The sequence below is a fragment of the Mustelus asterias genome, chromosome 8 (genome assembly GCF_964213995.1).
Source record: "Mustelus asterias chromosome 8, sMusAst1.hap1.1, whole genome shotgun sequence".
In the NCBI taxonomy this organism is placed as follows: Eukaryota; Metazoa; Chordata; class Chondrichthyes; order Carcharhiniformes; family Triakidae; genus Mustelus; species Mustelus asterias.
In genome coordinates, this window is record NC_135808.1 from 37,106,161 (window position 1) to 37,123,177 (window position 17,017).

At 44.5% G+C, this 17,017-nt stretch overlaps 1 protein-coding gene across 2 annotated transcripts; it reads left to right on the forward strand.

The window, feature by feature from the left end:
- Positions 1-1,607: 1,607 nt before the first annotated feature.
- LOC144497036 (uncharacterized) lies at positions 1,608-8,459 on the forward strand. Of its 2 annotated transcripts, none has more exons than XR_013498499.1 (2): positions 1,608-1,652; positions 2,236-2,966. XR_013498499.1 is itself a non-coding variant. In XM_078217758.1 (2 exons), exon 2 carries the CDS (start codon positions 6,956-6,958, stop codon positions 7,814-7,816), a length of 861 nt encoding a protein of 286 aa, XP_078073884.1. In that variant the 5' UTR covers positions 1,617-1,652; positions 6,500-6,955; the 3' UTR covers positions 7,817-8,459. The 2 variants fall into 2 exon arrangements, 1 of the variants encoding a protein (XP_078073884.1); XM_078217758.1 differs by lacking the exon at positions 2,236-2,966 and adding an exon at positions 6,500-8,459 and having other exon boundaries at positions 1,617-1,652.
- The last annotated feature ends 8,558 nt before the right edge of the window (positions 8,460-17,017 follow it).

Genomic DNA, 17,017 nt, shown 5'->3' on the forward strand with positions numbered 1-17,017 from the left:
ATACAGTGAAAAGTATTGTTTCTTGCACACAAAACAGACAAAGCATACTGTTCATAAAAGGAGGAAAGGAGAGGATGCAGAATGTCATGCTACATTCACAGCTAGGGTGTAGAGAAAGATCAATGGAATATAAGGTAGGTCCATTCAAAAGTCTGGTGGGCAGCAGGGAAGAAGCTGTTCTTGAGTTGGTTGCTACCTCAGAATTTTGTATCTTTTTTCCGACGAAAGAAAGTGGAAGATGATATGTCTGGGGTGCATGGCATCCCTGATTATGCTGGCTGCTTTTCCGAGGCGGTGGGAAGTGGAGGCAGAGTCAATGGATGGGAGGTGGGTTTGCCCTCTTTTTAGGTCAAACCAAATAAACAAACTCAGATTAAGTCAGGACAAAGTAAAAGGGGCAGCTCCCCAAAAAGGAGGGGGAACAGCCCGAACAGAAATCAAAGTACAAAGGAAACTTAAAAACATCAAATTAAAATGTGATTATTAGGGTCGATGACGCACCCCAACCCCTGCGGTGCCCAGCGGGCGCGGAAGGCGTCAACCCCGCCCGTGGACACCGCATGCTCCCTCTCCAGGGATAGCCGGCCACGAACGTAGCCGCAGTAGAGGGGCAGACAGTCAGGATGGACGGCCCCCTCGATCGCCCGCTGCCTAGACCGGTAAATGGCGCGTTTCGCCAGGCCCAGGAGCAGGTTCACGAGGAGGTCGCCATCCCGACCCTCCCCTCTCCGCACCGGGTGTCCGTAGATCAGGAGCGTGGGACTGAAGTGCAGACAAAACATCAACAAAAGGTTCTTCAGGAAAACATAAAGAGAGTGCAGCCTAAGACACAAAACATAGACATGGTCCACGGACTCCACAAGGCCGCAGAAAGGGCAGTCTTCGGAGCCCGTGAACCAGTGAATCCTACAGTTGTGCGGAACTGCTGCATACATCACCCTCCACCCCAGGTCCCCGACGTAATTGGGGGAGATCCCTCCATAGAGGGACCTCCAGCGGGGACCTCCGCCGCCCGGCGGCAACAAGGCCCGCCAAGGTGTATCCGGGCGACAGGCGAGGAGGCGGTAGTGGAAGGTGTGCAGCAGCAGCCCGCACAGGAAATGCCTCCGCGCGGTAGAAAAAGGCACGGAGGACATTTCCGCGAGGCGGCTCAGGCTGTGGGGCACCTCACCCAGGGAGGGGAGCTGAGGCTTTGGGCCAATGTGGAATTCCGGGGAGGTGGGTTTGCGTGATGGACTGGGCTTCATTCACAACCCTTTGGGTGCCTCGGATGCTGTGAGTCTCCCTCTTCTGATCTGCTGTCAAACACATTTACACATCCCACACTGATGTTGTCAGTTTGAAAGCCTCCAGGCTGAAGAATAGAAATCTCTGTCAAACATTTACCGGGGAAACTGAGACAGCAGCTGCAACAAGTGAGATATTATTCAGACAATGACAAGTTTAAATCCCCACCGAATCTGCTGCTCAAAGTCGCCTCCGTTTCACCGGTCAGTTTCCCAAGCTTCCGGAAACTTCTGTTACTCCAGAAATATTTGGATTGGCTGTGAGAGACGTCAATCAGAGAGCCCACCCACTCTGCCCATTCCCTCCTCTTCCTCTTTCACAGCTGCTTCACTTCCTGTAGGGACTGAAAACCAAGTGAGGAGATGGTGAGTGAAGGAGCAGAATTTATAATAATTACATTGCATAATATCCACACTAATGTTCAGGCAGTCTGACTATCCTGTGGGGAATCAGGTGTGGAAATGCCCCTTATGCTGTGTGAGAAGATCCAGCTGAGAGACCTGTTTACTCGGTGCTTTGTGCTGAGCTGTTTGATTGGAGCTGTGTGTTGGATATTGAGTGTGTTTATTGGAAGCATTTCCCTTCTGATTTACAGGCTGAGTTTTGTTGATGGGTTATTACTGAATCTGAGAAGGTGGGTCTGGGTGAGGGGCGGTGCTGATCACCAGAGCTGCGCCCATTGGCCAAGCTGCCGGTCAATCATGATAGTCTTGTTGAAAACAGCCAATCCGATATTGCCTTTATTGACAAAATAATTGGCCAATGACTGTTCGTGATCTGAACAGCAGCCAATGATTGGCTGAGTAGGAGGTGTCAGATTGACCAATTACCTTTGTCTTGCTGCGTTTGTGCAGTTCTGATTGGTTGATGTTACAGCTGCTCACAGTTGATTGGAGAGTCCCCAATGTCTGTGTTTAGTTCACCCTCGCAATCCCTTTCCCCACACAGCCCGTCCTTGAAATAAGTCAGCAGAGGCCCATGTCCATTCACCAGATTCCCTTTTGCCTGGATCATCGACACGGATGCCATCATCTCACGTGAGGACACCATCCACCAGGTACACGGTACAGACACTTGCAACTCGGCCAACGTTGTCTACCTGATACACTGCAGGAAAGGATGTCCCAAGGCATGGAACACTGGGGAGACCATGCAGACGCTACGACAACGGATGAATGAACACCGCTCGACAATCACCAGGCAAGACTGTTCTCTTCCTGTTGGGAAACACTTCAGCGGTCACAGGCATTCGGCCTCTGATGTTCGGGTAAGCGTTCTCCAAGGCAGCCTTCACGACACATGACAATGCAGAGTCGCTGAGCAGAGACTGATAGTCAAGTTCCGCACACATGAAGACAGCCTCAACCAGGATCTTGGGTTCATGTCACACTATCTGTAACCCCCACGACTTGCCTAGGCTTGCAAAATCTCACTAACCTTCTTGGCTGGAGACAATACACATCTCTTTAACCTGTGCTTAACCCTCTCTCCACTCACATTGCCTGTACGTTTAAGACTTGATTACCTGTAAAGACTGGCATTCCAACCATTATTTTGTAAATTAAGTTTGTGTCTTTATATGCCCTGTTTATGAACTGAACTCCCACTCACCTGACGAAGGAACAGCGAGCGCTCCGAAAGCTTGTGGCTTGTGCTACCAAATAAACCTGTTGGACTTTAACCTGGTGTTGTGAGACCTCTTACTGTGTTTACCCCAGTCCAACGCCGGCATCTCCACATCATTTAGTTCACCTTCACAATCCCCTTCCTCATCCATTAATGCAGTCCATTCTCTGTCAATGCTGGAGTGACTGAGAGAGTGAGGAGGAAGCCTGGAGGAACGTGCCTTTGCAAAGAAGCTCTGGGGAGAGATGAGGTGGTTTTGTGTTGCGGTTCATCCCCAACAGTTCTGTAATACAAGATTCTGTGCTCTACGGACCGTTTCCAGGGATACACACACAGACAAACATCAGTTGCTGCTGGCAAACTATCAATCAGTGAAAGACTTGCTTTGGTTTTCCTGAACCTTACATAAGATAAAAACTGGGAGCAGGAGCAGACAATTCAGTCCCTTGAGCCTGTTCCACCATTCAATACGATCATGGCTGTTCTCTTCTTGGCCTCATCTCCACATTCCTGCCCACTCCCCATACTCCTTCATCCAGCTACTAATTAAAAACCTATGCAGCTCCTCTTCATGTAGAATCATAAAGGTCTACAGCACAGAAAAAGACCCTTTGGCCCATCATGTCTGTGCCAGACAAAGACAAATCACCTCAGCATTTTAATCCCATTTTCCAGCGCTTGGCCTATGGCCTTGTTTGCCTTGGCGCCTCAAGTGTATATATAAATACTTTTTAAATGTTAGGAGAGTCTCTGCCTTCACCACCCTTTCAGGCAGTGAGTTCCAGACTCCAACCACCCTTTGGGTGAAAAGGTTTTGCCTCATGTACCCTCTAAACCTCTTGCCCCTTATCTTAAATCTATGCCCCCTGGTCATTGATCCCTTCACCAAGAGGAACAGCTTCTTCCTGTCGAAAGTAATCACAAGTAAGGCTTACATTAACACTGCAATGAAGTCACTGTGAAATTCTAGTCTCTGTCCCTCATGATTTTATACTAAAATTTTCACAATTTTTAATGTTCTGACATACACTGCACTTTGGGTAGGGAATTCCACAAATTCATGACACTTTGAGTGAACTAATTCCTCTCATTGCTGTTTTAAATCTGCCACACCTTGGCCTAAAATTATGACCTCTTGTTGTAGAATATCCAACAATGGGAAACATCTGCTCCATGCCTACCCTGTCAATCTCCTTTAGCATCTTATATATACCACAACGAGATCTCCCTTCATTCTTCTAAACTCCAGCGAGTATAGGCCTAAACTGCTCAACATGTCTTCATAAGACAAGTCATTAATCCCTGGAATCAATCCAACGAATCTTCTCTGAGCATCCCTAATGCATTTACATCCTTACTCAAAGGGACCAAAACTGTGAGCAGTACTCACCAATGCCCTATACGGTTGCAACAGCACTTCCCTGCATTCACAGTGAATGCCAAAATTCCATTTGCCTCACTCATTACCTGCTGCTCCTGAATACTAACTTTCTGCGATTCATGCACAAGGACACTCAGATCCCTCTGCATCAAAGCATTTTGAAGTTTCTCTCCATTTAGATAATAAGTTGCCATTTTATTCCTCCAACCAAAATGGATAGCCTTATACTTATCCACTATAAATTCCATCTGCCAATTCTTGGCCCACTCACCTAACCTATCCATTTGTAAATTTCTGATTTCCTCATTGCAACTTGCTTTCCCATCTACTTTAGCGTCATCTGCAAATTTGACTATAGTATATTCTATCCCTTGTTGTTCTTCCAGTACAAATAGTTGTCCCAGACTGAGTGTTGCAAACTAGCACATTCCAAAGTCCAGGAGAACGTGCTGAGGGATGCAATAAAGTTTGGGGCAGCTGCTGCAGAGGTGCAATGGAACCATGTCACCATCTAAGACTTGTCAGCCACACTGAACTGAGGGGAGGGGAATTGTTTAGAAACTCCTCGGGAAATATGACTCGTATTGAATGTATGCAGTGAATATTACATGTCTCACAATTGTATTGAAGCTCCTCAAGAGTCCAACTTAATCTATGCAGGCAACTTAAATGTTGCATTTCCTGTGAGAGCCAGTTTGAAATCTCTGTAATGTTTTCTTAGTGAGTTCTGCTGCTTGGCAGTTTTTAAATAGCCATTTTTATTGTTGATTCATTTTTAAAAATTATCAACTCATTGATATGGTATAGATTGTTTTTGCTCAGCAAGTTCTTTATGTTTTCTTTGTACTTTAACATTTTATTGAAATATATGTTTAATGTTGTTCCAAACCGATCTTCAGAGGGTCTGTCTGAAGGGGAATGTGAGGCTCACAGGAAATCCGATTACTTTTTGGAGAGCTGGTGAAAAGGGTTATTTTTACTCCAATAGAAATGGGAGGTGTTTAGAAATGTTCAGCATGTCTCATGGTGTCCACGCCGAGAGACAGAGGTCAGTGAGTCTTTGTCAGAACGAATGCAGGTCGTGGACCTGAAGCATTGAACCTGTTTCTCTCCCCACAGATGCTGCCCTGCTGAGTATTTCCAGCATAGGATCTGATTTAAAGAGCTAATTTCTTAATATGAATGACCAAGTTTTGTTGAATTGTCTGACAAGCTGTGGTTATAAAGTGGTGATGTAGAGATGCTGGCGTTGGACTGGGGTAAACACAGTAAGAGTTTTAACAACACCAGGTTAGAGTCCAACAGGTTTATTTGATAGCAAATGCCATTAGCTTTCGGAGCGCTGCTCCTTCGTCAGATGGAGTGGAAATCTGCTCTCAAACAGGGCACAGAGACACAAAATCAAGTTACAGAATACTGATTAGAATGTGAATCTCTACAGCCAACCAGGTCTTAAAGATACAGACAATGTGAGTGGAGGGAGCATTAAGCACAGGTTAAAGAGATGTGTACACATTTCTTTAACCTGTGCTTAATGCTCCCTCCACTCACATTGTCTGTATCTTTAAGACCTGGTTGGCTGCAGAGATTCGCATTCTAATCAGTATTCTGTAACTTGATTTTGTGTCTCTGTATGCCCCGTTTGAGAGCAGATTTCCACGCCATCTAAACAAGGAGCAGCGCTCCGAAAGCTAATGGCATTTGCTATCAAATAAACCTGTTGGACTTTAACCTGGTGTTGTTAAAACTCTTACTGTTATAAAGTGTGTCACAGTAAAACCTGAGCTTTCAATGGGCTTTATAAATAGATGTACAGAGTATAAGATACAAGAAGTTTTTTTGAAGCTATTTAAAACAGTTTGACCACATTGTGACGATGGTTCACAATTCTGGGTGCTTGAATAATGTGAGGGGCAAAGTTAAAGGGGCTGCGGCTGTTGGAAATAAGGGACCTTGGAACAGCTGAAGCACCAGTGCCCATGTTTTCTCTCCATGGCACTGGGTGTACCTACACCACACGGCCTGAAGTGACTCAAGAAGGTGGCTCACCACCACCTTTCCAATTAAGGATTGGCAGAAAATGTTGCTCAGCCAGCATGCCCACATCCTGTGAAAGTGTAAATGAAAAGAAAAACTGAGTTAGCCCCTTCCACAGGGGAGGAGAGGAAGTTGGAGGAAATCATATTTTATTTTTCTGTTTTACAGAAGGATTGCATCGTACTACACCAGAGAATACAGAGAGGACAAACACTGCAGATAGATCCTGACCATCACCCAAGGAACAAAACCACACTACTGTGGGAAGATATCCAGTCCCTTCACAGGATTGCTCAACACATAGAAGGTTGGGCAGTGAAATCATCATCTGGAAATCAGTCGGGCCAGGGGAGCTTTGACATATCATCAGATCTGAAACTGGTCAGTGGTGTGGAACCTTCCATCAGAACCAAGCTTTCTGAAGGTTCAGCTTTGGTTGATCGGTCAGGGTGAGGCTGGGGAGAAGTGTGAGTGGGCTCCAAGTGTGGTGAGAGCTTCAATCATTCATTAAGTCTCACAAACCTCTGATAAATTCCTACAAGTTAGAAGTTATTCAATAGCTTTGTGTGCACCAAATCATCTCTTAAGTCCTCACATTGCCTCAAACACCAACGTATTCACATAATGACAAGACCAGTCAAGTGTGAAGTGTGCAACACCACATTCTCAGACTCATCAGAACTCCGCAAGCACCAACGTGTTCACACTGGGGAGAAACCATTCACCTGCAAAGTCTGCAACAAATCATTCTCACAGTCATCAAACCTCCACGCACACCAGCGTATTCACACAGGGGAGAAACCATTCATATGTGAGGTATGTGACAAATCGTTCTCATGGTCATCGACCCTCCGCGCACACCAGCACATTCACACGGGAAAGAAACCATTCACGTGTGAGGTGTGTGAAATGGCTTTCACCCACTCCTTTACTCTGCTGCAGCACCAGCGGATTCACACAGGGGAGAAACCTTTTAGATGCAAGGTTTGTGACATGGCTTTCATCTCATCATCCAGTCTCCTGATACACCAGAGGATTCACACAGGAGAGAAACCATTTACGTGTGAGGTGTGTGACATATCATTCTCACAGTCATCGATTCTTCGCAGACATCAACGCATTCACACAGGGGAGAAACCCTTCATGTGCAACATGTGTGACAAATCGTTCTCTCAGTCATCGAGCCTCCGCGCACACAAACATATTCACACAGGGACAAAACCATTTACCTGTGAGATATGTGACAAATCATTCACATGTTTATCGAAACTCCGAGTACATCAACGTGTTCACACAGGAGAGAAACTATTCACGTGCGAAGTGTGTGAGATGGCTTTCACCTCATCTTCCATTCTCCTGAAGCATCGGAGGATTCACACAGGGGAGAAACCCTTCAGGTGTGAGGTGTGCGATAAATCATTCTCGCAGTTATCAAACCTCTGCAGACACCAACGCATTCACACTGCCGAAACCACTCAGATGTGAGGTGTGTGACAAGGTGTCCTCAAGGAAATCAAATCTACTGATCCATTAAATGATCCACAGATTAAACCTTCAAGTCTGAGGCTTACAACATAAAGCTTTCATGCGATCGTCGACCATGTTGGGACACCAGAGGATTCAGACAGGAGAGAACCCATTCCACAGTGACGTGTGTGAAAGGTTTTCAGATAGTCAGTCCATCTCCTGGTCCATCAACACAGGTGATAAACCCTATTGGTGTGAAGTCTGCAATAAAGCTTTCACACATTTGTTGGACCACCTGGAACATCAGTGAATCCACATGGGAGACAAATCCTTCCAGTGTGACGTGTGTCAGGATTGTTTCTCTTTTCTTACCAAACCCCGAAAAGCTCCACACGGACTTGGAGCCGACTTGCTTTCCATCTTGGGTCACTGACTCTGCTGAGTCTGCATGTTCTCCCTGTAGCTGCGTGGGTTTCCTCTGGGTGCTCCGGTTTCCTCCCACAGTTCAAAAGACATGCTGGTTAGGTGCATTGGCCATGCTAATTCTCCCTCCGTGTCCCTGAACAGGCACCAGAGTGTGGTTACTAGGGGATTTTCACTGTAACTTCATTGCAGTGTTAATGTAAGCCTAACTTGTGACATTAATAAATAAACTTTAAACTAGATTGAGTTGGCTGTGTTGTTTACCCTCCAGTGCTCACATAGGGGAGCTGTCCTTCCAAAGCACAGTCTGTTTCAGCAGTGTCTGTCTCCAACCTCTCCCACCATCAGTCCAATCATTTCGAGAAGGTCAATTTAATCTTTGACCAGATCACCAAACATCACTAAGAGAAGACATCAATTTGTAGAAAATCCTGTATAAACTCAGCATCCTTTCAGTGCAGCATCAGGTACAAGTCACTCACTGACTCTCACTCTGACCAAGAAGACAATCAAATATTTTGTGGTTAGAAATACTTCAGCTTCTGGTCTACCAGCACAAGCACCCGGGGGAGGAGCCATTCCTGGGGTAGTAATGGAGGGACTTCAATTAGCCTCAGCATCTCTGGAGGGGGAGAATCAGCCAGGAATCCTGTTCCTCATCAGTGAGCCCATCTGGGAAGTCAGGGGGAGGGCAGGATGTGTCTCGGCTGTGACAGTCTCCATTGTCTCACAACATTCACTGTCTGGGTCTACACATGCTGAATGGCCACTCGAACAGAGCATGAGAGATTAATCAATGTTCACAGTCTGTTCTCCAGGTCAGTACCTTGAGGACTGGATCAAATGTGAGAGGATAACAGTTTGAATTTATAGAGCACTTTAATATAGTCAAACATCCCAAAGTGTTTCATAGAGACATAATCTGAAAAAAATAACACTGAGACAAAGAAGGAGGGGATGACCAAAAATATGGTCAAAGAGATGGGATTTAAGGAGGGGAGAGAGATGAAGATGCAGAGAGGTTTAAGGAGGGAATTAATGAGCATGGAGCCTGGATGGCTGAAGACACAGCTGTCAATGGTGAAGTCAAGGAAGTGGGGGATGTACTAAAGGCCAGAATTAGAGGAGCGCAGAGATCTCAGAGGGAGCTGAGGCTTGAGGTGACAGAGAGGGAGTGAGGCCATGGAGCAATTTGTACTGGAGCATGAGAACTTTAAACTGGGGGCACTGGGAATCAGCGTAGGTCAGTGAACACAGGGGTGATAGATGTGTGAGTCAGAATAGCAACCGCAGAATTTTAGCTAACCTCAAGTTTCTGGTGGGTGGAAGATGGGAAGCTGGACAGGAGAACATTGGAATGGTCCAGTCTAATCTACAAGCAACAACAACATGGATGAGGATTTTAGCAGCAGATAGACTAATGCGGGGCTGGGTGGGAGTGTTGGAAATGGGTGATGTTACAGAGAGGGAAGTAGATGATCTTTGTGATGGAGAGGACATGGGGTCGGAGGCTCAGCTGGAGGTTGAAGAGGATGATACTGGAGATGAGAGTGGAGAAGGGAATCAAGAGGAATTTAAGGAATGTGGGAACTGGAATCATCCCATGATCTATTAACAAGTTTTGACATTTTTAATTAACCCCCAGATGCAACAGATTTTTGTAGGGAGAGAATTGCAAATTTCCAGTCCACTCTTTGTGAAGAAGTGTTTGCTGAACAGCCTAGCTCTAATTTTAATACTCTGTCCCCTTGTTCTGGACTGTAGTATTCTGAGAGAGTATGCGTGTGTTATTAAAGTGAGCCAGCTCTCAGGAGTGGGTATAGGGTAGAATCAGACCCTGCTTTAGTTGGTGATGTGAATTATAGACAGATCCTCTTCAGGTGACGGATGTTTGACTGATACCATGGGTCATGTTTGTACTCTCCTGTCTGGGAGGACTACTATCCTGAGAATGGTGAGGGAGTGGGGGTGAATCTCTACAGACCTGAGTTCCCTCAGTCCATCATACCTTGATGTAATCTTCCAAGATTTATTTCGTGTTCTGGGAAAGATCTTGAATCATTTTCAAATGTTTTCTTACTTTGGTTGATTCTAAACTTGCTGTAAGGTTAATATTGTGCTGTTGTTTGTTGTTTTATGAAACTTCAATATTGATTTATAACTCAAATTTACTTTTTTAACTGACCCAAACTACCTGATTTGTCAGCATGGTGTGTTCCTAATCACTGAAACACTCAGGAGCCTACAGTTAGAGTGTTGTACACAATATATTGGTCAATGCCACTGTGGGCTGGTGCACTTTCTCAATGCGTTTACACTTTCTAGTTCACAGGAAGCAGAACTTTTCCCTCAGAAAGAACTGAAGACTTCTGAAAGCACTTTACAGCCAATAACAAGATTTTTGAAGTGTAGTCAGTGCTGTAATGTCGGACTTGAATCTAAAACCTTAATATTTCTGTTGTATTACATTCAGTTTCTGAGGGGTTAAGTCTCAATTCTGTGCAGAGAATTCTTTTCCCCCTGTAAATTGGCAACCTGAAAATTTGATTTTTTTAAAACTCATTTGTGGGACATGGGCATTGCTGACATGGCATGACCAATAAGCCAGAGCTGCAGAGTGCCCACAGCACCTAGTCCACCTTAAAAGCCACCATCGTCGGCACCGATGAGGAGATACTCAGGCTCTTGACCAGAAACCACCAAGACTGGATCTCCTTGACCGCAAACACAAGGTGTTCCTAAACTGGCTGCTCCACCAAAATCCTAGGGAGAGGAAACAAGATTACAGGCAACTAAATGCAACAAAGAACCCATAACCTAAAGAACAGATGCTGGGTGGAAAGGTGGAGACTCAGCAACTCACCAACAACCATCACATGCGTGGCTTCTTCAGTGCAATTAAAACCATCTGTGGTCTGACCCATCCAACTGAAAGCCAAAAACGGAGAGGCGCTCACCAAAGTCAAAGTCTGCTGGAGAGAGCATTTCAAGGACCTCCTCAGCCAAGACGCAACCTTTGATGTAAGTGCCCTCAACACCACCCCACAACACACTACCCGCCACCGCCATCTCAGCACAACCCCAGCTCGCCTTGAGGTCAAAAAAACCATATGACAGCTGAAAAACATCTGGTGCAGATGGAATCACCACTGAAGTATTAAAATGAAGCAGAGAGGATCCCTTGACAAGAATCCATAACCTCATCATCCTCATCTTGAAAGAAGACAGCATGCCAGGAGATCTCAGAGATGCCTTAATTGTGACCATCTTCAAGAAAGGAGAACAGGTCCAACTGTGGAGATTACAAGGGGATTTCCCTATTCTGCAAGGGGAAAGATCATTGCGAGAATCCTCAACTGTCTCCTCCAATAACTGTAGAGTCTCAGTGCGGCTTCCACCTATTAAGAGGCACAATGGACATAATCTTCAGTGCGATAAATCTAGGAAAAGTGCAGGGAGCAGCATCAGCCTCTGTAAATGGCCTTCAATCTCGCAAAGGCCTTGAATTCTGTCAACCATGAGAGATTGTGGAAGATTCTGCTTAAATTTGGCTGCCTGGAGAAATTTGCCACTCTTCTCTGCCTGCTCCACGATGACATACAAGCTGTGATCCTCATCGATGGAACCACCACAGACCCAATACATTTGCAAATTGGAGTCAAACCGTGCTGCGTCATCACATCAACGCTCTTCTCCATTTTCGTCACAGCAACACTGCACCCCATCACCCTGAAGCTTCCTGCTGGAATGGATCTAACCTACCAAACAAGCGGTGAACTGTTCAACCTCCAGGCCAGAACCAAGACCACCCCAACTTCTGTATCGAGCATCATTTAAAACTCTTCTCATATCCTTTGCATCTTCACACAAGTTCCCTTCTTCATCTTGGATAGGTCCCACTTTTTCCTTAACTATCGTTTTGCTATTTATATACTGGTGAAACATTTTTGGGTTTTTCTTAATCTTGCAAATTCAGTCACATTGTTGGAAGGAAAAGGAAACAGACCCGAACTATGACAGTGACAATAAAACAGAAAATGTTGCAAACACTCGGCAGATCTGGCTGTATCCGTGTGAATGAAGGGAGAAATGGAGCAAATTATCGCGGTATGCTTTGAATCTCTGCAGCCTTGAGGAGTATTTAAGTATGTGCTGCAATACTTGGGAAATAACTGACCTGTTGGAGTGGCAGCAGATTCTGAACAGGACGACGTTATGATTTTTAAAAAGGAATGTTTCTTTTCCCTCTTGTTATTTATCATTATGTTGTGTGATTCTGCCCTCCCTCTTATTGAATCCCTGATGATTTCCCATTCGTTTGTGTAGAAGCGCCCATCCGCCAGCAGAGGGTAGCGTTGCATCACTTTAATTACAAGATAGAAAAGCAGGTTTACAGAAGAGACTCTGATCCTTTTTTTAATTCATTCATCCAGATAAATGATCTTCTATTGCAGTAGACTTTTTTTTCTGAACAGGTGAACACAGTCGATGGCCATCAGCGCCTGGGGAGCATGCGCACTGTCAACGCCTGACAAGCATGTGCATTCTCGGCGCCTGGGGACAATGATGGAGCGGTTTCTGGGGCGCCAGGGATTGTGGGAACCGCCGCCGCCATTGGTCACTGCTTGTCAGCTAGTGTTTTATTGCAGGCTGACGGAAAATCAGACATCTTCAATGTGATTGCATGTCAATCACAAAGTCAGACTGGTAAAGCAAGCAATTAGGAATGTCACTCTTTATTGCAAGGGTGAGGGAGTATAAAATAATGAAGTCCTGCCACGACCGTACGGGTATTGGTGAGAGGGCACCACGAGCATTTGTGTACAGTTTTGGTCTCCTTACTTAAGGAGGAATAATCTGGTTCACTGGGTTGATTCTTATGCTGACATGGCTGGTTTAAAAGAGAAAGTTGAGCATATATCCATTGGATTTTAGAAGAATGAGAGGTGCTCTTACTGAAACATAAGATTCTGAGGCGGCATAACAGGGTAGATACCGCGCAATCTTTTTCACTATCTTATTACCAGACGTCAGGGGTGTGTTTCATACATTGGGCGTGAGTGTCACACTGTGGGGGCGTGTTCTATACAGTGGGGGTGAGTTTCATCCGGAGGCAGTTTCTCAGGCTGGTTCGTTCACATGTTGATATTTCATACGGGGGTTATTTCATACAGAGGTAGTTTCACACTGAGGGCTGTTTATACAGAGTTTGTGTTTCCAAAGGGAATTTTTAAACGCTGTGAGTTTCAAACTGAGGAGTAAGTTTCAGGTGGGTGTTTTTTTCTCACGCTGATGATGTTTACATAGGGGAGTTATGAATTGGAGTCGGTTTGGAAGCCTGGTTCTTGTTTCTATCTGTTATTCAGAGTGATATTTTAACTGAGTCATCCTTTCAAAATTCATCATACATTTACACCTGCTGATTCTGCATCAAACAAAAAATGCATTTGAAATGGCCACAGGCAGTGGGCAACTAGAATCATAGAATGGTCAAAGCATAGTGAGGCCATTCAGCCCCTTGTATTCTTGTCTGCTCTCTGAAAGAGCAATAGAACAATAAAAAAAGTCGGAGGAGGTGTGCATGGCAGATTGATGAAGAATTGCCTTCAGAAAAGAAAACCAGTGGGAACCAAACTGAGGAGTGGGAGGTCAAAGCTAGATCACCAGTCATTTTAAATCTTCACCTTTCCTCTGTCCAATAGTTGGTTCATGTTCCTGTTAAGTTAATTAACAATCTTGGGAATTGATCCCCTTCTAAGAAACTGTCTCTCCAACATTTACTGCCCAGAAAAATAGTCACTTTTTAATTTACTTTCCAGCAACTGATTTCAGTTCTGTCTGACTTTCTTGACAAAGTCCCACATAAAAGCCAATGGGAGCCAGGGGAATGTCGTAAGATGGATACAAAATTGGCTCAGAGACAGGAAACAGGAGGTAATGGTTGATGGGTGTTTTTGTGACTGGAAGGCTGTTTCCAGTGGGGTTCCATAAGGCTCAGTACCAGATCACCTGTTTTCTGTGTAATAAATGATTTGAATGTAAACATTGGAGCATGATCAAGAAGCTTGCAGATGATAGAAAAATTGGCCATGTGGTTGTTGATAGTGAGGAGAATAGCTGTAGACTGCAGGAACATATCAATGGACTGGACGGGCGGGCAGAAAATGCCAAATAGAATTCAATCCAGAGAAGTTGAGATGGTGCATTTGGGGAGGTCAAACAAGGCAAAAGAATGCACAATTAATGTGCTGTGCTGGCCACCTCATTACAGAAAGGATGTCATTACATTGGAGAGGGGACAGAGGAGATTTACAAGGATGTTGCCAGGATTGCAAAATTGCAGCTATGAGGAAGGAATGGAAAAGGGTGCGATTGTTACCCTTTAAATAGAGAAGGCTGAGGGGAGATTTGATTGAGATTTCCAAAATTGTGATGGGCCTGGATAGAGTGGCTGGGAAGAGCCTGTTTACTTTAGCAGAGCGGTCAGTAATGTTGGGGGGATGGGGAGGTGGGGGAGTGGAAACATCAATTTAAAGTGTGACGATACTGTGCCTTTAAGAAATGTATTTTAGTCACGTTTCTTTGCAGCTTTTTCCAAGGAACACTTAGCATTTTATTTTGGGCACTGAAATGCCTGTAAGCAGTGACCTCTAAATGTTACTGAAGCAGTACAATGGACTCTTATGTTCTTATGACAACATGTTTATTTTAATCTGGGCTAATGCAGTGTCCTGGGGTTTTAATTATCCCTTGGGATTGCTGACTGGGACTTGATTTGTGGATGATTGCCAGGTGATGCCTGGGAGACAGTTTTTTTCCTACAGCAAAGTCCAAGGTTTTAGTTTCGGTTTAGATGTTGTTTGGATGTGAGAAGAAAGCAGTGGCTTGTTTTCCTCTCTGGAGTTGAAAATACTGCTGTCCGCGAGTTGCTGTTTGAAGCTACTGGAAGAAGGCAGTGTCTCTCTCTCCCTCTCTCTCTCTTATGCCAGAGGCGTACTGAAAGTTCCAGGACTGAGATGCCTCAGAGTTTTAATCCAACATTCAAAGGAACAGTTCACAGCAGGTGTTAAAAAGCTGCAAAATCCAACATCCTGTGAGCATACTTGCTTTTTTGTGCCACGTTTAGAAAGGGGTGTATGTTTGTGGGTGTTGTTTGAATTGGAACATCATAGTTAGCTGTTAGGGATTATACAATATCAGGGTTGTTTTTTTTGTAATTGGTAAAAGTTATGCTATTTTGTTCTTCTTATATTTTAACTTGTATTCTTAAATAAAATTTGTTTGATAAAAGCTTTCTAATTGTCACTTGAATTCTACCTGGCATGAACACCTCATGTTCACCTGTGCCATATTCAAAGGCAAAAACTTAGGATAGTAGATGCAGAACCCCTCAACTCTTTGATTTGCACCTCAAGTGTAACCTGCTGGATTACAGAGTAAATACTGGAAAGTGGGATTAGGTTGGGTGGTTCCGTTTTCAGTCAGCACATACATGATGGGGCAAGTGGCCTCTTTTTGTGCTGTACCTTTCTATAATTGTATTTTACACTTGTGTGCCAGGTTCCACCATAATTGAGAATGGAGGTGTTGATTAAGCCATTTCTCCTATTACTGGACTGATTGTCCACAATTCTCAACTTGGCATGACACAACAATCTGAATTTGCTCTGATCTCTTATTTGTGAGGCTGTTTAACTCTGTTCTTCCCAGTGGGATGATGGAGGTCTGGACAAAGGAAAGAAAGTAGCCATGTTGTCTGCTCCTGGTCACTATCCAGTGACCCTGCTAGAAACAGAGGGGTGTGTGACAGTCAAGTGAGGTAAAAGAAAGGACTTGTATCTGATCCCCCACACGGTTGAGTTGCAGACTGGCGCTCATAATGGAACTGAGGAGTCAGCCCTTTCAGCAAAGGAGACGAAGGTGTTATTTTGATGTAATTACCAAGATTTAGTGAGGTTTTACTATTACCATACTTTCTGGTCTTACTGAACCTCGATGAGGGTTTGTTCTTCAATGACAGACTTGAGACAGTCAGTACAGTTTAACTTCAAAAAGTTTATTAAGAATTATTTGCAAATACCTCAGGGTAAACTGGTATTCAGGACACAGACGATTCTCCACCAAGCTCTCCTGGAGCCTCTTGGTCATCTGACTATTGTCACAGTTACATCATTAACAGTCTCATTAACAACACCATTAACCAATTACTCTAATCTCTCCGAAAGTACCATCTTAATTGTTGCATTCTTTTATTAAACTATTGACATTACATTTCCTGGGCTCTGTAACCCCTGCCCCCTGTATTTTGATTTGATTTAATTTGATTTATTATTGTCACATGTATTAGTATATAATGAAAAGTATTGTTTCTTGTGCACTATACAGACAAAGCATACCCTTGTTAGAGAAGGAAGGGAGAGAGTGCAGTGTGTAGTGTTCCAGTCATAGCTAGGGTGTGGAAAAGATCAACTTAATGGCAAGTCCATTCAAAAGTCTGATGGCAGCAGGGAAGCAGCTGTTCTTGAATCAGTTGGTATGTATCTTCGGACTTTTGTATCTTTTTCCTGACGGAAGAATGTGAAAGAGAGTATGTCCGGGATCCTTCATAATGCTGGCTGCTTTTCTGAGGCAGCAGGATGTGTAGACAGTGTCAATGGGTGGGAGGCTGATTTGAGTGATGGACGGGGCTTCGTTCACAACCCTTTTTGGTTTCGTGCAGTCTTGGATGGAGCAGGAGCCATACCAAGCCTTGATACAACCAGGAAGAATGCTTTCTAGCAAACATGCCAAATTTCC

What these genes read in the sequence shown, in the direction of transcription:
- LOC144497036 (XM_078217758.1), top strand. Translation starts at nt 6,956, where the DNA reads ATGACAAGACCAGTCAAGTGTGAAGTGTGCAACACCACATTCTCAGAC.